Raw genomic sequence first — 26,403 nt, 5'->3', positions numbered from 1 at the left:
ACAAAACCAGCATGCAGGCAAGACAAACGGTAGAGCGATACTAAAACAATCATGAAGTTGGAGGGAGAAGTTTTTGCTCTCTGACAAGAGGACAATGTTGGAGGGAGGTTTAGATGAGATTAAACAGTATTTGTGTTTTGTGGGGGTAGAAGAGCTCTCCATTGCTTTAAAAGGCCTGAAATGCAAAAGCTACAAGGATTGTAAAGGCATCCTCGCAGCAGTGTTTTTTTGGTGGAAAGACTGGTTGACTGGCCTGTTCAGTAGTTATCGTGAGTATGGGAAGAGAAGAAAGTGGGAGCAACTATACTTCCAACAAAGAGGACGCACTCCGTAGTTAGATAATTGAATTGTGTGTTTTGTGATAGTGGTTTTAATGACGTACCAGACGCCATGGCACATCCCTAAGTGCCATATGTCTTTCTGACTACAATCCTCACCACAATAAGAAATATATCTCAAAGGCACAAGCCATTATGTCATTCTGGTTGTTGATGGCACTTTTAAGCATTTGCAACACATTTTGTAGCCTATGGACTTTGCAATTTACACAGATTTTGTGCTGGGTCCCCAACCGTAATTTATCATTAGACACGTCAATAGTCTAAACAATAAAGACGAGCTCATGCTGATCAACTCATGGCTACTGCATCATGTAAACAGCTAAGCCACAGAGTGAGAGAGACAGGATTTCACACACTGGGAGGGGAGAGAAACAGGTAGTGACATACTTATCCTTCCTTTGAAAAGCCAGAAAGCCCACAAAAAGGGGCTTACCCACTTTCAAAGTTACAGCCGATAAAGATTGTGCTCGCAAATAATATTTGTCTACAAGTAAAGCATGCATGTGACAAACTAGACAAACAAAAAGAGCGCTAACAGTTGTACAATTTCCATGGTGTTATTTTTCTTGGCAAAACCAAAATTCACTAAGTTATAAAAAGTACATTAAAGCAAACATTACAGCAAAATCATGAGCTTTGTTGATAAGTGCATTGCCAAAAAAAGCAAGAGAAACTGACATGTACTGTAGAATGAGTTGGTAACACCTTCAACAGAATATTTGGCCACTGAGACTTGAAACTGTGAACTAACCCTTAAAACCCAGTAAATACTGCAGGCCTTACAACCCAAGGAGGACAGGCCCGTTTAATCATGGCTATCTGATCTGAGAACTACTGTTTCACAGCAAGGTCTTTCCAGGATTAGAGTTCACCTGACACAGCAGAGACACGACTCACACACTTGGTCCCTGTTCTAGTCAATAAGCCTGACAAACACTACCACTAGTAAAACAACACATGCAGAGTCCCAGGGCCTATGATACTGTACATGACGCATGCATTCTATATTCAAGTGGTGATGCAGCAGCTATGTTGTAAAAGTGGTAGATCTTTCAGAGAGATGACAGTGATCAGGGTGAGGACTGTTATTTGGAGAGTGCGAGGGCTAGCAGACATGACATGATGATCTCATGTTTAACCAGGGAATTCCTCCCATGGAAAAGCCCTCTTCAGATGTCAACAGTATCCTGTGAAGATTCCACATGACCTACTTGGGCAGTCAGAGGAACCCCAGTGGAAACGCTGGTCACTGTCCGCTGATCTCTGTCGCCACTGTTCTGAGAAGGCTGATAGCAAAACAACAGAACAGACGCAAAGTGCCCCACACCATCAGTAGAAAACACTGCAATAGAAAAACAGTCACAGTGCCGTTTCAGTTGTTGACTGATCAAAAGAGAATGGGATCGTTTTCCTAAAGGGCAGAGAAATGGAAAAACCGCTCACTCTTCTCAACTCCACCGCCGCACAGAACAGACCATTCTTCTCAGGCTAGCTAGATGGTTGATGATACGCCAGCGAACGACATTAATTAAAAGAACACGTTTGGCAGAAAAGCAAAGTACAGTTTTGCACGTGTAGGGCACTTGCCATGAGCTAATTAGATAACTTTGAAGTTGTAACGTGTTGCTGACTAACTGATCTGTGGGCCAAGCTTGTATGAGAGGGAGAATGAGCCACCTGAAGAGTTTGTACTCTTCGACAACAACGGCTTCTAGAAAGCATGGCACAAGTCTAACAACATTCCCACCATTGAGAAACACATCAATATCATTGCACAGATGCTCAAGCTATTGTCATTCTTCTAAATAATACATGGGGTACATAATAGTTCTGACATCCAAATAACGCACATGAACAAATATACAAAGCAACTTTAACAGACTCATATGTTCAAATGATATTTTTGTACAAGTTGTTTTGGTTTGTTTGTATGAAATGCACTTTTCCTGCAAGTGCTGCCAGGGTTTTACACCGACTTCATTATTACAACTCAATAAAAAAAATCAACCCAAAACGCAGAGTAGAAAAAGAAGCAACAGGTTGAAACCAGTTGATGTGGTTGATGTGCTGTGGTTAATGTTGCAGAGTCCATGCTCGGGTTGGTTATTATTATTAGTCTTTTTGATTAATATGTCTTATCCCTGTTGATCCTGATATACTAAATGCATGTAAACAGTTGTTTATTCTCTATTATTACATCTTTAAAAATGGCAAAGAACTACAAAAACAAATATACAAACTAAAAAGTATTAACATAAAGAAAAGAAACTAAAGGAGTCTGTTAACAAAAAATAAAAGTACTCATTGGAAAATCCCAGGTCTGGGTGTTTTTTCTCCAATATGTTCCTGTGTGTATCCCTCTTGGTCTGAACAACAGAACTGTGTGTGTAATTCCACCTCATCTATACCAATATCATATACTGAGATTGTGCTTGAGTAAGTTAATTGTTGTGTTTCTCTGCATGTATGTATTAGTTTGTGTCTATCTGTCTGCCTATGTCTGCCGATGTGTGTGTGTGTGTGTGTGTTGAGGCAGCTCTGTGATGGAGTGATAAGATCACTGGGGGTGTAGAGCTGGTGCCCTGGGCTCAGCTGAAGGCCTCATCATCCGTATCCTCTATCAACACCTTGGTGTCCTTCTTGGATGATCTGGACGTGAGAAGGAACACACATGGATACTGTCAGACAAACACAAGGCCACCATATACAGACTCCTGGCAATGGCCATAACCCGGAGGACCCTGAGGGTTTCCTGACCAATTGACCTGAGCGGGAAAAACTCAGGTCAAGTTTTCAGGAAAATCTCCTAGCCTTAGCCGTGTGTGTGAGAGAGAGAGAAGGTTCGTACTGAGAGGACATCAGAGGGCGTCGTAGAGACAGGCTGTAGCTGCGCTTCCAGCTCTTCTTGCCCTGGCGGTTCCTGACTCCGTCCTCCTGGTCCATCATCTGCTCCAGCAGTGTCTGGTCGTCAGCATTCAGCGGAGCCACTGAGATGTCCCTCACAGCACGGAACTCACCACAGTTATTCAGGTGCTCGTTCTCCAGACGGAAGAAGTTCCAGACAAAACGCCTGTGTGTGGATTCAGAGTGAGGTATATAAGAGAGAGAGAGAAAGAGGGCACGAGAGAGAGACTGTGATGCTCCAACCCACCTGAACACCTCTAGAGGCGCCAGCACTGTGCCCACAATGTCTCCCACAGAGGGGATGTTGGTCATGGTGGTGAGGGAGATCTGGATGGTCCAGGCGAAACGCAGGATCACGTCCTCTATGATGGCACAGTAGTAGTATGCCTGGAAAATAGAACAGTCATCAGGTCAGAGGAAGACTGTATGTGTGTCATATATACATATATATATATATATATATATGCATGTAATACTCACTTTCTGTGGGTAGACGATCTCCTCCCTGAGGAAGGTGTTCTCTCCTGCTCCACGGTCAAACAGGCCCCAGTCCATCTTCAGGTCCCAGATCAGAGTGTACAGGGAGCTGATGGCTGAGAACACCATCAGCAGGTAGAAGAACATGTCTGCATCAGAATGCTTTTGTTCTGTGAAGCACAAACAAGACATTTTTCCATCATTAGTCCGTATAACGGTAGTATTTTGAACAATCGCTCTGCATACACAGTGTAAAAAACATTAGGAACACCAGATCTTTCCATCACACAGACTGACGAGGTGAAAACTATGATCCCTTATTGATATCACTTGTTAAATCCACTTCAATCGATGTGGATGGCAATCTGAGGGAGAATGGGCAAGAAAACATATTGAAGTTCCTGTGAACAGGGTATGGTAGAAGGTGCCAGGCACACTGGTTTGAGGGTGTCAAGAACTGCAACGCGGCTGTGTTTTTCACACGCAACAGTTTCCCGTGTGGATCAAGAATGATTCACCATCCAAAGGACATCCAGCCAACTTGACACAACTGTGGGAAGCATTGTAGTCAACATGGTCCAGCATCCCTGTGAAACACTTGACACCTTGTAGAGTCCATGCCCCGACAAATTGACGCTGTTTTGGGGGCAAATGGGTGCAACTCAATATTAGGAAGGTGTTCCTAATGTTTTGTACACTCAGTATATAACTTGATAATTAAGAAGAAAACATAGCTAAGTTGTCGGCTTGGAACTGCAGACTTGGACAGCAGCTTGTTCATAAATGTGTCTCCGGTCTTCACTATCCCCACTAGAGGGAGAACTTGTACCATAAATAGTACGTTTCCTGAGACAGGTTACCATGGATGGAAAAGAACATGCTAGCCCTTGGGAAACTATTCAGAGGCTCTTGAAACTATATGTTGTTGTGTCCTTCAGTCTGGCAATTCACTACAAATAAAACTCTTTGCAAAAAAAAAAATATATATATATATACATTAAATGCTTATTAAGTATATAAGTGCATTTATATTTATTTAATGATGTATTATGTTCTAATTTCTTTTTGAACATTGACCTCATGCCAGTAACAAAGGTAACGGCGACCAGCTGTGCTGCAGTGTCATGTTGATTTCCCTGTGTCATAGCTGTGTGTTTTGACTAGGCCACACTCCCATGCTGCTCCAACGACAGCCTGAAATGCCTGGGGGATTATTGATGACTGAGCTATTCTAGTCTGGTCTGCCCGGTCTCTGGGCTGAACCCAGCGTTCACAGAGAGCTCTCTCCCGCTGTGACATAAACGAGAGTATGGCCTAACACTGTGTGACAGACTCACACACCGACACTAGCAACGGGACACCTAGGCCTGGGGAGACACATCACTCAATGATACGTAACCACTCTTATCACAACTATTCACACCAGCCAGCTATACCCAGGTGTAGATTTCTGACTGACTGAACTGGAAATGGCTGTGGTAAATCCACTGGGTAAGTCTACTGTGCATCTTCGAATAGGCTGGTGTAGGTTACTGTTCCCATTAACTAAGGAATGTGACAAGTAATCAAGATTCACAAGAGCTGAGACTTTGGACCTTGGTCATAAAGTGACAGTGTGTGTGTGTCTGTATGTGCTCACTGACAAACGGGTTAGATTCACAGTCTGACCTGACCACACAGACAGGGACAGTGACATCCGTCATGGTCAATGCCTCCCACTTACTGCCACCAGGGCGCCAGGAAATGAACAGGGGACATTTTTCACAGAGATTTACACTGGTCCCTCCAGCCCTGCTCTCACCCAGACAGTGGACTCTGAATCAGACTACCTCATCCAGTAGCGTGTCCCCACATTACCCCAACATTCCCTGCTGAGATTCATCCTAAAAACGTCCATGTTGTGTGCCTCCCCCCGTAATGGAATTTTAATGTTTGTGCTTTTCTTATAACTAATTTCTGTGTTCTATTTATGTGCGGTTCAAAAAAAACATTTCTGTGTTCATGCAAGTGGCTGACTGAACAAATCCTCACTATCAGTAGCTGCAATTTGGCAGTACGCCCAGACCTTGTTTTGAGAACAAGCTAAAGATATCTCAGTTTCAAGGTCTCAGCTTAGAGAGAAGAAGCCTCGTGAGGTGTTGGTCTGTTATGAGGCAGTATTGGTCGGGCACATGAATGAAACAAAACAGTAATGATTAATTAATGATGTTAAATCATGTAAATATAACTTACTTGTCTGTGTATACGACAACTGCTGGGACTGCCCAAGCAGAGCTCCTGATTGACATGTGTACTATGGTGCATTGAGTTGGTTGGACCCTCTCCAGCGAGCTGACAATAAACAATGATTCATATTGAGATTGACTTCGAGTGTCCCTGTTTAAGAATGTCCACCCCTTTCAAAAAGTACTTCTGATGTGTACTAATTCAAGGCCGTCTAATATAGTTAACAACACATCAATCCACAAATATGAAGGAAAACTGGAGCATCCATCACTAAGCCTTCTGGTTGGTCTCCAGGGCTCGGTAGAACTGATGTCCATCTGATGTCCTCAGAGGCTCTAGTGTGGGTGGCTCGTCATTCACCTGGAGCTCAATAGAGGGTAACTAGCTTCTGTCACGCTCACTAAATGCTTGTGTCTAGCCACCACCTAAGCGGTTAAAAGCCATTTGAGATTGGGATGTTGCAGTGACAGGCACACTTCATAAGGCCAGAGGGCCAGGGCACACCTCCCACTGAAGGTGTTAATAAGCACACGGGAACAGCAATCATCTGTCTTTGGGTTATCTGCCACGGTGCCGCCTGCCTGGACTGCCTTGTACTGCTGTTCAGGTGATAAAGAATCTATTACCTGCCTGCCTCATCACTATCTCCACCCCCTCTCCTCACAGAGTCTATCCAATCAGACACGGACTCCTAGCAAGACAAATAAAGGTTATTGAGTCAGGGAAGGTGACATGTTGATTTCACATGGCTGATTGGTCGTGAATCTGCGTAGGGTGACATTACTACCTGTGTGGTTGGAGTATCATTTACATTCATATGAATTTCTATTGCAGATACCAGTAGTTAGATCTGAACTCAACCTACAACTTAATATGAGGCTGATCATAATAGGCAGTATGTCCCAGAGATAGTGTGGTCGTAACAGGGTTGAGGCAGAGTTCAGTGGGTATCATGACCCCGACAGGGGGAGTGTGAGAACAATTTGACTTAAATCGAAGTCTTTCATATGCAGTGGTTCAGGCAGCTACCGCTGTGTGTACGTAGACAATGTGTGTGTCTATGTGAGTGATAAAATCCTATTCAGTCAGCCAGTCTGGCCCTGGGTCTCATCTCCATTCCAGCAGCATCCGCCAGAGATGTGTTTCGCCACAGGCAAGTTATTACAGCTCACTCTCATCCAGCTAGTCCATCCTCTTCCCCCTGCCTCCACCCCTCCCTCTCTGCTCTCCTTCTTCCTCTCTCAATCTCCTCTCATATCAGATTTTTCGCTGATCCTTCACACTAGTTCTACTTTTTATTGTATCTTCATTAGTGCTCGACTATCACTTCCTCAAAAGGTCTATTATTCCTTTGTCTCAGTCTCAACTAGACCATGTAATCTACCCGATCCATTGTCCCTCCTATACTATATCAGTCAGTGAGTGTCCTTCCACCAGAATTATGCTACTCGTTCCAGCTAACCTTGCAGTATTACTCTCCCCACGGCCTGGGCAGTTCATGAAAGCATTCCTAAGGGCTTACATTTGCATGACTGCTCAGCTCTCCTGCATCTAAAACAGCATTTAGTGAAGCTACTACTGTACAAGAGCAGATCCCATATTGATCCTGAATAAAGTCTTTGGCCTTACTGTCAGGCTTAATATCCTGTAGTGCTAGGGACTATACATTCTAAAGTCTGAATCAGGAAATCCCCCATTTCTACATACCCTGGAACATCAAGTGGGACTGCATAAACACCATTGTTCTTTGATGTATTCATAGATGATTATTACTTTACTGATCTGTTCACAGGACTGCCAAATACTTCTCTGCACAAATTCAGTCTTTTACCTTGACATGAATCCATCTCCTTTACTATATCGTAATACCTAAATAGTAGGAGGGTACATTTGACCCTGTGCATCGATTCACCTTATACATTTATTGCAACGTGAGTCGAGAACAATTCTCTGTGGTAGTGGTATAATACTGGGATCAATGAGGTCACAAAGCAACAACAGAAAACTCCTTTGTGGATGTACAATGGAGGTGACATATCTATACACAACCTGGTAGCCCTGCCAGCATTTCCTGTGCTGATTTACTACCACTGTGCACAGCATGAACATTTTATTTGACCTTTATTTAACCAGGCAAGTCAGTTAAGAACAAATTCTTATTTTCAATGACGGCCTAGGAACAGTGGATTAACTGCCTGTTCAGGGGCAGAACGACAGATTTGTACCTTGTCAGCTCAGGGGTTTGAACCTTCCGATTACTAGGCCAACGCACTAACCACTAGGCTACCCTGCCAAACATGATTCAATACTGGCCGATGATCAGTATGCATTCTGTTCTGCTGGTGAAACAGATGCTGTGTAATTTGGGTGCTCCGGTCCAGGCCTAACTCTATGTATCCCATTTACTGTGTCACAGCAGAACTGTCAAACTCAGGGGCCGAGATGCACCACTCCTCCACATCTGGCTAGACTTTAGGCGGTAGGCCTATACAGCAGACATAACAACATACAGTCTAGCAACAATAAAGAGCACTGGACTGAACAATTTAATGACCATGGAGAACATGCTTCAAATATCTATGGCCAGCCTGTGCATTCACTTTCTGTAAATTCTAGATTTAGTAGCCATGCCAACGCAGGTGAAAGACAGATGGTTAACTGGGCATTGTAGTCTGGATATTCCCTCCATCCCTTCTCATTTAACGACCCGGACTCTACCTCTTCATTCAAAAAGAGGGGGATGAAAGAGGTCTTCACACAGCATATGAAATGAAGAGTGCCCATTAGTCCAGGGTCCACAGGGCTGAAGACTAGAGGTACGGACGGAGTGACTGGAGGAGGAAAAGCCCTTAATGGTCTCGTTTCCTAACAACCTAAAACCTCCTCACTACCTCCAAACCCACAGCCAAACCAAGAGTCAGGTTACAGAAGAAACACAAATATTGATTTAAATTTATATTGAAAAATGAAGAAAAATTCATGCTGTGAATTAACATTTACCATTTTCAAAGGTTGAGCTGAGATTTAAAAGCTGGCATTTGCACAAACATAATATATTGACCGTTGACGAACAAGTTTATAAATAATGAAATGGCAAAAACCACTTAGCAAACTGCTTTGAGATTATCGACTTGGAAAAAGATCTAAGCAGCCAAGATGAGATAGCAGAAAGGCTGAATATTGAAGGGATGTCTTTGTACACTTCCTCTTTTGTGACAATGTTTCTGAATCAGAATAATCAGCGGCTAATTGCGGAGCTGGAGAATAGTGTCTTGAATTCTAATGACAAGCTTTAACTTCCTTGATACTAAATGGTATCCTCCCTCTCTCGCGACTGAAATGTTGAGCTTTGTACTTTCTCCTTTCTATTATAATGAGGCATCGACTAACAGAAAATAAATCCAGGGTTGACATCGTTATTCCAGTGACAAACCATTTGCACTCAAGTTCATCTCTGATTTCTGTTTCTTCATACAGCTTGTGATGGTCTGAGCCTCAGCATTCAGCCTGACATTCCCCTCCCATCACCTCAAAACCCCAGTCTGTAGTCTACAGCGCAATAACACATCTGCTAATACTCCACTTCCAATGATCCTCCCCTGACTGTCCAACTGGCTCAGAGAGTTGGTTGTCTCCTTACCTTTGTGGGTGCTGTAGAGTGCGGCGAAGGTGACCACAAAGAAAGTGGTGGAGTATTTGCCAGCGTTGACAAGGTGAGGGAAAGCTCGCTTGGTGTCTCGGTACCGACGGAGGCACTGCACGAAACGGAACCAAGCGGGCAGACACTGGATGATGGCACGGAGACCGTAGGAGTAACTATGACACGTGTAATCACCTGGTCGGAAAGGGGGAGAAAATTAACAACAACATAAACATTAAAACATTTATCAACCACATCCATATTTACATTGTGTATATGGTTCTGGTATCAACCACATCCATATTTACATTGTGTATATGGTTCTGGTATCAACCACATCCATATTTACATTGTGTATATGGTTCTGGTATCAACCACATCCATATTTACATTGTGTATATGGTTCTGGTATCAACCACATCCATATTTACATTGTGTATATGGTTCTGGTATCAACCACATCCATATTTACATTGTGTAAATGGTTCTGGTATCAACCACATCCATATTTACATTGTGTATATGGTTCTGGTATCAACCATTCTTACAGCTAGAACTGTTGTACTGTTCTGTTGGAATGGGAGGATGCCAGGATGGACATTAATGGATTTGTTGGACTCACACAGGTTGCTCCCGTGTGGCTCTGTTGGTAGAGCATGGTGCGTACAACATCAGGCTTGTGGGTTCTATTCCCATGTGGGACGAGTACGAAAAAGTACAAACAAAAATGTATGCACTCACTACTGTGAGTTGCTCTGGATAAGAGCGTCTGCTAAATTACTACTTATATATTTGTTTTTATGTCTGTAGTCCCAGACTCATTGTCATTCTGCACTATGCTGCTCTCTCTCCATCCCTCCCACACACAGAGCAGTAGCAGCCCTCTGAGTGGACAGCTAATCAGCATGAAAGTCACATTGCTGGACCCTAATGTAGCAGCTATAAAAGAAACACCTGAAACTAAATCCCCTACATCAGGGGTTCCCAACCTTTTTTCGTCATTTTGACCCCTAACCAAAAAATGATGTAATTAACAGACCATGTTAACTTCTTTTAATTGGGGCTATGGCAGTCAATTGCAAAACATTCTAACAGTATTTTTAATTGTCTTCTCAACTCACGATCACATACTTTTCATTTGGGTGTCATGTTCTGACCTTAGTTCCTTTGTTATGTCTTTGTTTTAGTATGGTCAGGGCGTGAGTTGGGTGGGTTGTCTATGTTCTTTTTTCTATGATTTGGGATTTTCTGTGTTCTGCCTGGTATGGTTCTCAATCAGAGGCAGCTGTCAATCGTTGTCCCTGATTGAGAATCATACTTAGGTAGCCTGGTTTCACTTTTGAATTGTGGGTGTCTGTGTTTTGTTGCACCGTTCAGGACTGTTCGTTTGTCGTGTATTGTTTTTGTTTCAGTATTCATTCTTTATTAAATTACAATGAATACTTACCACGCTACACCTTGGTCCTCTCTTTCTCCCGACGATAACCGTTACATTGGGGCTAAGACAGTCAATTACAAATAAGTCTGACATAATGTCTCATCTCACCACCACGGAACGAGATGGGTGTGCTTGATGCATGTCGCGTCGGAACTTCTCTAAGTCAGGGGGCGTGGTCAACAGTGCGCACCTCATCTCTGCTGTCACATCCAACCTGGATCAATATCTGGTTTTAATGTAGACAAGAGCACTGCTGAATCCAGATTCACACAGATATGAGCTGGCGAAGGGTACCATGAGTTTTAATTCTCTGAGGGAGATGGCAGGGTATTCCCTTTCTCTCAGGAACCAAATCCTCTCCGTAATGACCCGTGAATGCTTTGTATTTTTTCAGAATTTTGGAAATTCTTCCGCCACCCCATTTTCATACAGGCATCACTAGTTTGGGAACCGCTGCCCTAGACACTGGTCTTGACTAGAGGGGAAAAAACTGTCGCTGGTGTTCTCTTCTGCACTGTTCAACCAATCCAGTAAATGTGGAGGAGGAGTTAAGATGGAGTGTCGCCTGAAAACCGGAACATCCAGTTGTTGGGGACTCGGCAGAGGCTAGCTGGACCCAAACGTTTCCAATCAATTACCTGGCTGCTGATTTGTCAGGCTGCAGACTACTGAGGAGAACCATTAATGACTAATTTCACAGACAGACAGAACATGGACAACAGTGTCTATTGACCGGAGTCAGATCGAGCTAAACCATTTAGACTCCGCACATATCTCCCAAACAAAACTGTTAAAAATGAGTTCAAACAGAGCTGATGAACCAGCATAATATACAGGTAACATACACTGCTCAAAAAAATAAAGGGAACACTTAAACACACAATGTAACTCCAAGTCAATCACACTTCTGTGAAATCAAACTGTCCGCTTAGGAAGCAACACTGTTTGACAATACATTTCACATGCTGTTGTGCAAATGGAATAGACAACAGGTGGAAATTATAGGCAATTAGCAAGACACCCCCAATAAAGGAGTGGTTCTGCAGATGGTGACCACAGACCACTTCTCAGTTCCTATGCTTCCTGGCTGATGTTTTGGTCACTTTTGAATGCTGGCGGTGCTTTCACTCTAGTGGTAGCATGAGACGGAGTCTACAACCCACACAAGTGGCTCAGGGAGTGCAGCCCATCCAGGATGGCACATCAATGCGAGCTGTGGCAAGAAGGTTTGCTGTGTCTGTCAGCGTAGTGTCCAGAGCATGGAGGCGCTACCAGGAGACAGGCCAGTACATCAGGAGACGTGGAGGACGCCGTAGGAGGGCAACAACCCAGCAGCAGGACACCTCCTCTGCCTTTGTGTAAGGAGGAGCAGAAGGAGCACTGCCAGAGCCCTGCAAAATGACCTCCAGCAGGCCACAAATGTGCACGTGTCTGCTCAAAAGGTCAGAAACATGAGGGTGGTACGAGGGCCCGACGTCCACAGGTGGGGGGTTGTGCTTACAGCCCAACACCGTGCAGGACGTTTGGCATTTGCCAGAGAACACCAAGATTGGAAAATTCGCCACTGGCGCCCTGTGCTCTTCACAGATGAAAGCAGGTTCACACTGAGCACACGTGACAGAGTGCGGAGACGCCGTGGAGAACGTTCTGCTGCCTGCAACATCCTCCAGCATGACCGGTTTGGCGGTGGGTCAGTCATGGTGTGGGGTGGCATTTCTTTGGGGGGCCGCACAGCCCTCCATGTGCTCGCCAGAGGTAGCCTGACTGCCATTAGGTACCGAGATGAGATCCTCAGACCCCTTGTGAGACCATATGCTGGTGCGGTTGGCCCTGGGTTCCTCCTAATGCAAGACAATGCTAGACCTCATGTGACTGGAGTGTGTCAGCAGTTCCTGCAAGAGGAAGGCATTGATGCTATGGACCGCCAGTTCCCCAGACCTGAATCCAATTGAGCACATCTGGGACATCATGTCTCGCTCCATCCACCAACGCCACGTTACACCACAGACTGTCCAGGAGCTGGCGGATGCTTTAGTCCAGGTCTGGGAGGAGATCCCTCAGGAGACCATCCGCCACCTCATCAGGAGCATGCCCAGGCATTGTAGGGAGGTCATACAGGCACGTTGAGGCCACACACACTACTGATCCTCATTTTGACTTGTTTTAAGGACATTACATCAAAGTTGGATCAGCCTGTAGTGTGGTTTTCCACTTTCATTTTGAGTGTGACTCCAAATCCAGACCTCCATGGGTTGATAAATTTGATTTCCATTGATCATTTTTGTGTGATTTTGTTGTCAGCACATTCAACTATGTAAAGAAAAAAGTATTTAATAAGAATATTTCATTCATTCAGATCTAGGATGTGTTATTTTAGTGCTCCCTTTATTTCTTGGAGCAGTGTACATTCAGCTACTACCAGTCCTGTACTTAGACCATAACTAGTACCTAGCTAAAGGGAGCCAGTGCTCTAACTCACCGTTGAACATGGGCAGGAGGCCTTTGCGGTCGGTCCATTTGAGCTCAAAGCTGTAGAAGCAGATGAGATACTCCAGGTCCATCAGTACAATCACCAGAGAGTTGAGCTGGTCGGCCAGCCAGAAGTCTGCAAACTCCACGCGGTGGAACGGCGCCGTGAACACACGGAACTGGGAGACAGACAGATGTATTAGTCCCATACAAGACACAGGATTAAATACATACGCTAACACTGAAAGGGGGGGAGGGGTTGCATTGCTTATTGAAATAGTCTGAGGTTAGGAAAACATTGACAGCTCTTCTGTCTAAAGTATACATCTGCATACTAATACTACTACATGCTTGTCTCACATGAACGCAAAACAGACAGTACAAATTAACAAAAGAGAAGGGACATAAACGCAGAGACCTCGGCTCCAACCGTGTACACAAGACTTCAACATGGAGGAAGCTCATTGTCATGCAGCTAATGAGGCTGTCATGTACAGGGTATTAGAGCAGTGGAAGGGGACAGGGCAGAGCAAAATGAGCTGGAACGTGTTGAGGGCATGAGCCCTGAAGCAACCAGCAGTCCTTGCATCTCCCTACAGTAAATTAACTGGTGGATCCGTGTGGAAAAGCCTAACGAGGCTCTAGTTGGAGTGTGTCAATCTCATTCAACAGGGCTGTCGCCACACCAGCAATAGTATCGCTGACACACACAGTATCCAACCTGACACACCACACATGCCCTAAACATGTCTGGGATCAGCACCGGGTCAGCTGAAGAGCAGTGCCTCTGCAGCGGTTTGATTTAATATAGTCTAATAAGATTGGGTTAACTAGTGTTTCAGGTATGGTTTTTGTTGGGACTGGATTATGTTATCTGGGGTCTGTGAATGAGACTGTGGCTGAATGGGAATGATCCTCTCACCCTCTTGCCTCCAGGTCAAGCCTGACATTTCACCAGCCCATCTCTCTGTATGCTCTTCAGCCTCACTATGCAGCCTCACTATGCAGCCTCACTATGCAGCCTCACTATGCAGCCTCACTATGCAGCCTCACCCAGTCCCCATATTGTCTCAGCCGCAGTATTGATTCAACCTGTTATATATCAAAGCATTCGGAAAGTATTAAGACCACTTCCCTTTTTCCACATTTTGTTACGTTATTCTAAAATGGATTCAATACAAAATATCCTCATAAATCTACATACAATACCCCATAATGACAAAGTGAAAACAGGTTTATAGAATTTTTTGCAAATGTATTAAATAGCTTATTTCTATAAGTATTCAGACCCTTTGTTAGGAGACTCTAAATTGAGCTCAGGTGCGTCCTGTTTCCATTTATCATCCTTGAGATGTTTCTACAACTTGATTGGAGTCCACCTGTGGTAAATTCAATTGATTGGATATGATTTGTAAAAGGCAACTGTCTATATAAGATCCCACAGTCTGCAGCATTCAAGGTCCCCAAGAACACAGGGGCCATCATTCTTAAATGGAAGATGTTTGGAACCACCAAGACTCTTCCTAGAGCAGACCGCTCGGCCCAACTGAACAATCGGGGCAGAAGGGCCTTGGTCAGGGAGGAGACCAAAAACCCGATAGTCACTCTGACAGAGCTCCAGAGTTTATCTGTGGAGATGGGAGAACCTTCCAGAAGGACAACCATCGCTGCAGCACTCCACCAATCAGGCCTTTAGAGTGGCCAGACGGAAGCCACTTCTCAGTAAAAAGGCACACGATAGCCTGCTTGGAGTTTGCCAAAAGGCACCTAAAGGACTCTCAGACCATGAGAAAGATGATTCTCTGGTCTGATGAAACCAAGATTGAACTCTTTGGCTTGAATGCCAAGCGTCACGTCTGGAGGAAGCCTGGCACCATCCCTACGGTGAAGCATGGTGGTGGCAGCAGCAGGCTGTGGGGATGTTTTTCAGAGGCCGGGCCCTCCAGACAAGTCAGGATCGGGGCAAAGATGAACGGAGCAAAGTACAGAAAGATCCTTGAGGAAAACCTGCTCCAGAGTGCCAGGACCTCAGACTGGGGTGAAGGTTCACCATCCAACAGGACAACAATCCTAAGCACACAGCCATGACAACGCAGGAGTGGCTTTGGGACCTATCTCTGAATGTCCTTGAGTGGCCCAGCCAGAGCCCGGTCTTGAACCCGATCGAAAATCATTGGAAAGACCTGAAAATAGCTGTACAGCGACGCTCCCCAGCCAACCTGACAGCTTGAGAGGATCAGCAGAGAAGAATGGAAGAAACTCCCCAAATACAGGTGTGCCAAGCTTGTAGCGTCATACCCAAGAAGACTCGAGGCTGTAGTCGCTGCCAAAGGTGCTTCAACAAAGTACTGAGTAAAGGGTCTGAATACTTATGGAAATGTAATATTTCAGTGTATTAGTTTTTATACATTTGTAAAAATGTCTATAAACCTGATTTTGCTTTGTCATTATGGGTATTGTGTGTAGATTGATGAGGCAAAAAAAATGATTTAATCAATTTTATAATAAGGCTGTAACATTACAAAATGTGGAAAAAGTCAAGGAGTCGCAATACTTTCCGAATACACTGTATGTGTGCTAATGAAGGATTTCTACATGTCAATCTATGTCCTTACTGATCTCCACAACATCCCAATCGTACAAAGACATCCAGAGGATAAAAATTATTTTAAATGTATTCATTGCGTAAACGAACACACCAGGCAATCTGTCTCGCTTTGTTCCTTGATTTTGGTTAGCGCCTGTGTTCAGTGTGGGCGTGTGCATCTCTAGAATGGTGCACAGGCCCAAGTGGGGCACAATCAGAGCTGGAGAGGGCTGGGGATGCTTGGGAGATGGGGAAGGTTGGAGGAGCAGCATACTGATGGATCCATCCCTGTAATGATTGCACAGCCACAGTCGCCACATCCCCAGGGACACGCCTGTATCCTATTATCCCCCACCCCACTGGCCTCTGTCTCTCACACACACTGAATCCTCCTAACCCCCATCACCAAAGCCAGTAAACATCAGACAAAGAAAAGATAAGCCGAATACATGGAACACAATATAGAATGTGAGATAGGTATCAAATACAGTGTTGTACACACACAAACACCAGTTGAGTCAGGTTTCATTGTACTGATATAATATCATCATTATATTGCAGTAGTTCCAGTGGAGAAGGAGCTCACCAGAAGTTTGAGCAGCCAGAAGCGGGACTTGTAGTAGCCGGTCTTGAAGGGGTTGATGAGGAAGAGGAGCATGAAGCCGTAGAGGATGAGAGGGTTGACCTGCATGGGCAGCATGGTGTACTCAGAGTACAGACAGGACAGGATGCTCAAACACCACAGCACCCCCAGGAAACCAGCAATCTACAGAAGACACAAAGGTATTAAACTATCAAATTGTCAGTAAATTGCCTTTATAAAGCAGTATACACATTGTCCTTGGAAATATGATCAGAAAAAAAACCCTAGTGTATGTCTTCAGATTAGTATTGATTATTGACCATTTTTTATTTCCATTATTCAGCGCATTCTCGCTCCGGTGGTCACACAAGAGGATGTCTTCTCTCCATTATTTTCACTACTGTCTGACTGAATTCTTGCTCATTATCCTTGCGCATCCCCTGGTTCTCCCTTACCTCAAACAGGTGCTGGTGGGAGAGGTTGCTGCGAGGGTTCAACTCGAAGATGAGCACGTGGTTGACCCCCGCCTGGCGCCAGCCGTAGGTGTTAATGCCCAACAGGAAGAGGAATTCAATCAGCAGGAAGCCACCTCGGTAGATACGCACCAGAGGCCACACGTTCTCATACCGGATGAGTACAGCACCTGAAAAAGAATAATAGCAATTCGATCATGTCAATCTCCTTCAAATATCTGAAGCTACAATACAGTATGCAAAACTAACTTGAGTTCCCCCTAATGCCAAGTCTAAATTGTAAGCCTCATTTCCTCTGTATCTGTTATCTAACCCCCAGTAAAAAGGCCTTAATAGCATGGTTGTGTGTGAACGTACCAGTGAGGAGGAAGGAGATAGCGAGGACTATGAAGACCCCACAGTAGAGGCCAACGCGGAAGGTAGTCCAGGCTAGAGCAGGCTGCAGGAAGGAGCAGAGAATGACAGAGATGAGCAATTACCAGTTACTACACCTGCGTGACTGCAAGTCTTCTAGGCCTCACTGTAATGTCAGGCACACAGCTGGAGAACCGCACTAGTGCTGGAGAACCTCACTAGGCATTTACTAATTCATTTAGCTTGACAGATAGACACACTTATCCAGGGAAGCAGAAACCTTTTTCTGGTTGTGCTGCAGTCAATTCAATGCACGGTATAGAAAGAGTATATTAAAGTGTCTTATCATCAAGTACTTTGGTGTGTGCTAAAAATACAAGTCATATAAAGGTGCCCACGGGGAATCTGGACAAGTCATTTGGATCTAGCACAATTCAGGCTGGGCATGACATTGATATTAATACAGCTATAAATCTGAGGGATATGTGATGGGGATGCATTTTCTCCTCCCCTGTGGAAAAAGTAATTTGTCCGGCCTAGTTTGGAGAGCCTCTTACAGGATCAATACTGTGGGGATAAATAGTGTGTGTTTCACATACACACACACACACACACACACACACACACACACACACACACACACACACACACACACACACACACACACACACACACACACACAGCAGGAAAGAGATGAAGAGTGGGAAGTGTGTTGAACTGTCATACAACGTTAATGTTGATGAGATGCTGACACGAGCTGGAATTATAGCGAGAAAGATCTAAAAGTGATTGGTTAATGGTCCACTAACTAAAATACACACTATACTGACTTGGTATCCCCCTTTCCCTTTCCCATTCTAATAAATCTATGGTGCAGTCACTCTCTCACCTGTGCTGCCCCCAGTGGAGGCACTCTCAGCCTCTTCATGGCTTTCTGACGGTCCCCTCCCTCCAGCTCTGTGGTCACCAAAGCCTGACAAACACACAACAAAGACATGTCAAAGGGAGGTCTATTACTCAAATCAAAATCAAATCAAATTGTATTTGTCACGTGCCGAATACAACAGGTGTAGTAGACCTTACAGTGAAATGTAAGGGGGGGGTAGTCATTTGATTAGCTGTTCAGGAGTCGTATGGCTTAGAGGTAGAAGCCTCTTGGACCTAGACTTGGCACCACCTGGTATAGAGGTCCTTGATGGCAGGAAGCTTGGCCCCTGTGATGAACTGGGCCGTACACACTGTCCTCTGTAGTGCCTTGAGGTCGGAGGCAGAGCAGTTGCCATACCAGGCAGTGATGCAACCCGTCAGGATGCTCTTGATGGTGCAGCTGTAAAATCTTTTGAGAATCTGAGGACACATGCCAAATCTTGTCAGTCTCCTGAGGGGGAATAGGTTTTGTTATGCCCTCTTCACGACTGTCTTGGTGTGTTTGGACCATGTTAGAGATGTGGACACCAAGGAACTTTAAGCTCTCAACCTGCTCCACTACAGCCCCGTTGATGAGAATGGGAGCGGGTTCGGTCCTCCTTTTCCTGTAGTCCACAATCATCTCCTTTGTCTTGATCACGTTGAGGGAGAGTTTGTTATCCTTGCACCCCACGTTCAGGTCTCTGACCTCCTCCCTATAGGCTGTCTCCTTGTTGTCGGTGATCAGGCACTGTTGTGTCATCAGCAAACTTAATGATGGTGTTGAAGTCATGCTTGGCCGTGCAGTCATGAGTGAACAGGAAGTACAGGAGGGGACTGAGCACGCACCCCTGAGGGGCCCGGGGGTTGAGGATCAGCGTGGCAGATGTGTTATTACCTACCCTTACCACCTGGGGGCGACCCATCAGGAAGTCCAGGATCCAGTTGCAGAGGGAGTTGTTTAGTCCCAGGGTCCTTAGCTTAGTGATGAGTTTTGAGGGCACTATGGTATTGAACGCTGAGCTGTAGTCAATGAATAGCATTCTCACATAGGTGTTCCTTTTGTCCAGGTGTGAAAGGGCAGTGTGGAGTGCAATAGAGATTGCATCATCTGTGGATCTGTTGGTGCAGTATGCAAATTGGAGTGGGCCTAAGGTTACTGGGATAATGGTGTTGATGTGAGCCATGACCAGCCTTTCAAAGCATTTCATGCCTACAGATGTGAGTGTTACGGGTTGGTAGTCATTTAGGCAGGTTACCTTGGTGTTCTTGGGCACATGGACGATGGTGGTCTGCTTGAAACATGTTGGCATTACAGACTCAGACAGGGAGAGGTTGAAAATATCAGTGAAGACACTTGCCAGTTGGTCAGTGCAAGCTCAGAGTACACATCCTGGTAATCCGTCTGGCCCTGCGGCCTTGTGAATGTTGAGCTGTTTAAAGGTCTTACTCACATCGGCTGTGGAGAGCGTGATCACACAGTCGTCCGGAACAGCTGATGCTCTCATGCATGTTTCAGTGTTACTTGCCTCGAAGCAAGCATAGAAGTTATTGAGCTCGTCTGGTAGGCTCGTGTCACTGGGCAGCTCTCAGCTGTGCTTCCCTTTGTAGTCTGTAATAGTTTGCAAGCCCTGCCACATCCGACGAGCGTCGGAGCCGGTGTAGTACGATTCGATCTTAGTCCTGTATTGGCGCTTTGCGTGTTTGATGCTTCGTCGGAGGGCATTGCGGGATTTCTTATAAGCTTCCAGGTTAGAGTCCCGCTCCTTGAAAGTGGCAGCTCTCAGTGCGAATGTTGCCGGTGAATCGATGGCTTCTGGTTGGGGTATGTATGTACAGTCACTGTGGGGACGACGTCCTCGATGCACTTACTGATAAAGCCAGTGACTGATGTGGTGTACTCCTCAATGCCATCGGAAGAACCCGGAACATATTCCAGTCTGTGTAATTTAGCATCTGCTTCATCTGACCATTTTTATTGGCCCGAGTCACTGGTGCTTCCTGCTTAAATTGTTTGCTTGTAAGCAGAAATCTATTATGGTCAGGTTTGCCAAATGGAGTGCGTGGGAGAGCTTTGAACGCTTCTCTGTGTGTGGAGTAAAGGTGGTCTAGAATTTTTTTCCCTCTGGTTGCACATTTAACATGCGGATAGAAATGAGGTAAAACTGATTTAAGTTTCCCTGCAGTAAAGTCCCCGGCCACTAGGAGCGCTGCCTCTGGATGAACGTTTTCCTGTTTGCTTATGGTGTTATACAGCTCATTGAGTGAGGTTTAAGTGCCAGCATCGGTCTGTGTTGGTATGTAGACAGCTACGAAAAATACAGATGAAAACTCTCTAGGTATATTGTGTGGTCTACAGCTTATCATGAGATTCTCTACCTCAGGTGAGCAAAACGTTGAGACTTCCTTAGATATCGTGCACCAGCTGTTGTTTACGTATATAAGCATAGGCCCCTGCCCCGTGTCTTACCAGTGGCTGCTGTTCTATACTGCCGATAGAGTGTATAACCTGCCAGCTGTATGTTCTTAATGTTGTCGCTCAGCCACAACTCAGTGAAACATAAGATATTGCTGTTTTTAATGTCCCGTTGGTAGGATATACGTGCTTTCAGTTCGTCCCATTTATTTTCCAGCGATTGAACGTTAGCTAGCAGGACGGAAGGCAAAGGCAGATTAGCCACTCGTTTCCTGATCCTCACAAGGCACCCTGATCTTTTTCTGCGAAATCTCAGTTTCCTTCTCCAGCGAATGATGAGGATCTGGGCTGGTCAGGTGTCTGTAGTATATAAGATGTCCAGAAGCTCTTTTCGGTCATAAGAAACTCTAGCAGCAACATTATGTACAAACAAGTTACAAATAACGCAAAAAAATAAATAACAAAATAGCACGGTTGGTTTCATTCTAACCATCATGAAACGGTTAGAATGCAACACAACATATTCAATGAGAGTCAAAGACCAGGATCAGACTACGCTAGAATGAGAAATTTGGCCAATCATAATATCATGATTGTACCTAGCTAAAATAGCTAGTAAACATGGTTGGAAAATATTTAACCTCAAGAATGCCTAGACATCCACAGCCATGGGCTTCGGTTCCATACGTACCTCTGTCTCAGAGATGAGCTGAGTGATCTTCTTACAGGTGTAGAAAGGGGCCACCTCCACATGGGCCACACGCCAGTCAGCCCCGCGGGGGGTCTCCAGGATCTTATCATGCTTCTTCAGGATTTTACGGAAACCTGTGAAGTTCAGATTCTGGGAGAAAGACCAATCCTGGGGTTAGGGTTAGGGAATTGAATTGAGCAAGAGCTGCAGAGAAACATCAACAGGAGACAATGTCTGAAAGGTTATTCTGCTGAGATCAAGAGAGAAACAGAGAATGAAATTGACACCAATAAAGAGAGATGGATAGAGAGAGACTGAGCTGTAGAAAGACATGTTATGCTTATAGCAGCATCAAACAGAAAGAGAGGGTGTGGAGACAAGCTGACTGGGTCTCACTTGGTAGTTATGCAGCAGGATGAGGCGGAGCTAGTATCTAGGGGTAGTGTGCAAGGTTTAGGGTTAAGGGTACTAACTTGGTAGTTCTGCAGCAGGATGAGGCTGAGGTAGTATCTATGGCAGGTGTTTGCAAAAGGCGGCCCATAAACGGCCCGCAAGTCATTTTTTTGAGAATTTTAGTTTTTGGTCAAAAATATTTTCCATCAACAGGAATTCAGATATTTATTTATTTAGGAAATCTGTTCCCAAGTATTCCTACTATTAAAAAAAGAGACATACATTATGTGATCATGTTTCAATGTAATCAAGGTAGGAAATTATTGTTATTTTTAAATACAATCTCTTTTTGGGCTTAGTTGTGGTCAATTTGCAGTGTACAAAGTATTATAGTTATTACAATTCCCCGAAGCTCCAACAAAAATCAACCCGCGGCTGAATCTAGTTGTCTAACCCTGATCTAGGGTTAGTGTGTAGGCTTTACGTTTAAGGATACTTACTTGGTAGTTATGCAGCAGGGTGAGGCGGAGGTAGTATCTAGGGGTCATGTGTAGGGTTTAGGGTTAAGGGTTAATGGTACTAACCTGGTAGTTCTGCAGCAGGATGAGGCTGAGGTAGTATCTAGGGGTCATGTGTAGGGTTTAGGGTTAATGGTACTAACTTGGTAGTTATGCAGCCGGATGAGGCGGAGGTAGTATCTAGGGGTCATGTGTAGGGTTTAAGGTTAATGGTACTAACCTGGTAGTTCTGCAGCAGGATGAGGCTGAGGTAGAACTCGGAGAAGGCCAGCTGCAGGTCCTTGATGTTGCGGTGTTTGCAGCGTTCCTCCTGGGACAGGTGGAACACCGTCTTGCGTTTGCGGAGGCCTGGGGCATTGCTCTCCCGCTGCGCATCCAGAGACGACTGCAGCTCATTCTGCAGGGTGGCAAAACGCCTCTGTGCTTCAGCAAGTTTCTCTGCAGGAGGAAAAATATGGAAAACAACTGAGTGAGCAACAGTGTCATGGCTGCAGTATGCCCAAGATAGAACTCTCAACAGCCCTGCAGGAAGTCCAGTCGAGAGGTAAACACTCCTCTCCATTACGGAGGAAGCGGAAGGGGAGTATTAAGTTCTTTAGACATGTAAATGCAGCCCTCAGCAAGCCCATTACCAGGGTCAGAACAATGTTAATTTCCCTCCTGAGAGAGAGGGACAGCAGGGCAGGGAAGAACCTGAGTGGATCTGGAGCATGGCCCACATTCTCACCACCTTGCCTTGGCCTCACCCAGCCTCACTGCACCCCAGTCCCTTTCCCACTACCACATTCCTGGACTGGACTCCTCAAGCCAAGCTCTGACACATATCCTCCACTGTCCCCTCAGCCTCGGGCTGCACTTTGCAGCCCACCACACATCCTATTCATAGGCAAAGGCTGAAGACAGATGCTTTTGGAATAGACCTCCTCAATCCTGATTCACGACTAGACCACCTAGTAAAAGCGATGGTAGTGGCCTAGCACTGTCTCATGTCGCCCACGGTCAGTGAGGACAGGGGTGTTACATTAGGTGCAGTGGGTTCAATGGTTACTTTACCGCTCAGTTGCATACACAGCCTCTGGATTTCACAGGACTGCCTGAATAGCTGTTCTTTAGATTGCTAAAATTAGAGTTATCCCTCACAGAATAACAGGTAGATTATGTCACTGTCTACTCTGTCCAGAGGGCCTCCTATCTGCTCTGCATGGATCAAGTCATGACATAACATGAGGCGTGAAAAAGTCCAGACCCACATACTTTACCTAAGTAGGAAGAAATTAAGCCTGATTAGATGTGTGTACAAACAAAGGTGGTAGATATGTATGCAGGTTGAAGAGACTAATAGAGGCTTTAATGTCTGAACTTTGCCAGGAAAACCCACAGGTAAAATATTGTCTCTAGAGTCTATATTTGAGGATACATACAAATATTTTAGATATAGTGACAGCTCTTAACAGAGACTGTGTTGTGCTTCGGTTTTTCTCCCTGGAATAGAGTTAAGTCATCATGGAGCAGTGAAATGAAGGGGGTCGATGACCCCTTTCAGAAGAGAGAAGCTGCTTGCCACAGCTCTCTGTGGAGAAGAGGAGTCTCTTATGTAAAACTCACACATTGAACACGACATGAAAAGAGGGAGATAACGCTGTCTATCCAGCAAGATTCAGTAATTGCTTGTTTCATCCCAACATCCGGCTAGGAGGATTGAGAGGTTATGATGCTGCAATCTGGAGTCATGTGTGAAGTGAATGGCTGGGTTACATGACTGCTAATAAGACCCAACACTGCTGAAAACAACCTTCCCTAAAGATTTCATTATAGCCTACATCGAGCCAGACTGCATTCAATTATAATAATGCCTGGTGTCTAGCCTTGACTTACTCAGACGTCTGCTGGATATGCTTAGGGCCTGTTCGCAAATTACTATGGGGTAGTGCTGAGCGATTAGCTGAACATTTGGTTCTCTTTCATAAAAACATTTTGGGACCAACATTGGTTTAATTATTTGTAACCTTTATTTTAACAGTCAGTTAGGAACATTCTTATTTACAATGACGGCCTACATTTGAATTGCAATTATTATTTTTTGCACAGTTTCTCTATAGATAAATCATATGATGCCTGAAATGTGTGATGTAGTAGGGAGTTGTAGTTCACAACAGGCCAATATTCTACATGATGTGCAGTTCATTTTGAACAACTATTTTTACTGACTCGAGAGTCATGATTTGTTTTTCTGAGTAACTCATTCATTTTAGTCGTTAGTTTGACCTGATAGTGAAGGTTGAAATGAGCCCTACAGCAGGAGTAATACACGCGGCATCACTACTTTAGCCAGAAAACATGGTAATTACCTACAATGACCATAATCCATTGCGTACCTACTTGTCCGGTCTGTGTGTTTTTTTAAGCCTGCTACAGGAGTACACGCGATCAAGAGGGATAGCGGGGTATCTGTATGAATCAGAAAGATACATTTAGGACTTTTTAAGAGGTTTTATTGCAACTTGGAATGCAATTTAAGACCAATTTCGAGGTCTGCGAGCGCCATACACGTGCTAATGTTCCACTCCAGAAATAAGCACAAAAACATTTTAGCAAAAAGTTGTATTTTTACGGCAGTCTCTTTCACCAAAGACTATACATGGTTCATAGTGTATTATCAGGCAGGTGTGCTATTTTAGCAATGAGCATTCTCCCGTAGCCTAACTGATGTAGCAAAGTGGCTAGCCTATAGATGGCTGAAATATGGGGTTGCCTATCTAACTGCATTTGTTTAGGCTACCCCAATGGGCTAGTCAATAGCTAACCTTAGATCACAAACTAAGTGTTGTCGCAATAACATTATTTTGACTTCGATACAAATGCCAGCTTAATATAACGATACTCAATATGATTCCACTGTGAATTTTCTTTCTCAAAGTCAAATATACACCTCTGTTACTGTAAAAACATGCGGTCAACTCTCCATCTGGAGAGCCAGGTTACTAGGTGCAGGCTTTTGATCCAGCCCTCTCAAACACACCTGTCAGCTCCTGTTGAGCAGTTGATTGGTAAAATTGTTAGAGCAGGCCTGAAACAAAAGTATGCAGTACACACCCAATAGCTCTCTTGGAGGTAACTATTATATGCTATAGCCTAACATTAGAACTACAACCAAACATTTGATTTTAAAAAACACATTCCCGTTTTCAGTGAATCAGGTATATAATGGCAATACTTCAAATCCAAATCATTTTATTGGTCACATTTGGCCGCCTTTCGTTCCAGTTCTCAGGCAGTTCCAGTGCTGCCTGTGACTGGAACGAATTGCAAAAATCGCTGAAGTTGGAGACTTTTATCTCCCTCACCAACTTCAAACATCTGCTATCTGAGCAGATAACCGATCGCTGCAGCTGTACAAAGTCTATCGGTAAATAGCCCACCCAATTTTACCTACCTCTTCCCCATACTGTTTATATTTATTTACTTTTCTGCTCTTTTGCACACCAGTATCTCTACCTGAACATGACCATCTGATCATTTATCACTCCAGTGTTAATCTGCTAAATTGTAATTATTCGCCTACCTCCTCATTCCTTTTGCATACAATGTATATAGACTCTCTTTTTTTTCTACTGTGTTATTGACTTGTTAATTGTTTACTCCATGTGTAACTCTGTGTTGTCTGTTCACACTGCTATGCTTTATCTTGGCCAGGTCGCAGTTGCAAATGAGAACTTGTTCTCAACTAGCCTACCTGGTTAAATAAAGGTGATTTTTTTATTTTTAAATACACATATTTAGCAGATGTTATTGCGGGTATAGTGAAATGCATGCAAGTCAGCTAAAACTTGTTTATTTATTTATGATCCTGCTAAAATATTTCAGTGGTCAGGGCAAGTAAGATCTATTGACTAACATGAATAGAGTTGAAGTCGGAAGTTCACAGACACCTTATTATGTATTTCAGCTTTTATTTCTTTCATCACATTCCCCGTGGGTCAGAAGTTT

General features: G+C 44.5%; 1 protein-coding gene across 1 annotated transcript in view; it reads right to left on the bottom strand.

Moving 5' to 3' along the window:
* Positions 1-1,723: 1,723 nt before the first annotated feature.
* The window catches only part of LOC110521578 (xenotropic and polytropic retrovirus receptor 1 homolog), a 95,939-nt gene continuing 71,259 nt past the window's right edge, over positions 1,724-26,403 (bottom strand). The window contains exons 4-15 of the mRNA XM_021599217.2: positions 22,637-22,854; positions 21,506-21,655; positions 18,382-18,465; positions 17,496-17,577; positions 17,121-17,308; positions 16,669-16,848; positions 13,506-13,674; positions 9,589-9,783; positions 3,726-3,892; positions 3,493-3,632; positions 3,190-3,411; positions 1,724-2,990 (exon numbers count right to left, since the gene is read on the bottom strand). Of these exons, the coding sequence (XP_021454892.1) occupies positions 2,930-2,990; positions 3,190-3,411; positions 3,493-3,632; positions 3,726-3,892; positions 9,589-9,783; positions 13,506-13,674; positions 16,669-16,848; positions 17,121-17,308; positions 17,496-17,577; positions 18,382-18,465; positions 21,506-21,655; positions 22,637-22,854 (1,856 nt within the window). The 3' untranslated portion in view covers positions 1,724-2,929. The remainder of the gene's footprint in view (positions 2,991-3,189; positions 3,412-3,492; positions 3,633-3,725; positions 3,893-9,588; positions 9,784-13,505; positions 13,675-16,668; positions 16,849-17,120; positions 17,309-17,495; positions 17,578-18,381; positions 18,466-21,505; positions 21,656-22,636; positions 22,855-26,403) is intronic.

Source organism: Oncorhynchus mykiss, chromosome 30 (genome assembly GCF_013265735.2).
Source record: "Oncorhynchus mykiss isolate Arlee chromosome 30, USDA_OmykA_1.1, whole genome shotgun sequence".
NCBI lineage: Eukaryota > Metazoa > Chordata > Actinopteri > Salmoniformes > Salmonidae > Oncorhynchus > Oncorhynchus mykiss.
This window is presented reverse-complemented; position numbering and strand designations above follow the sequence as displayed.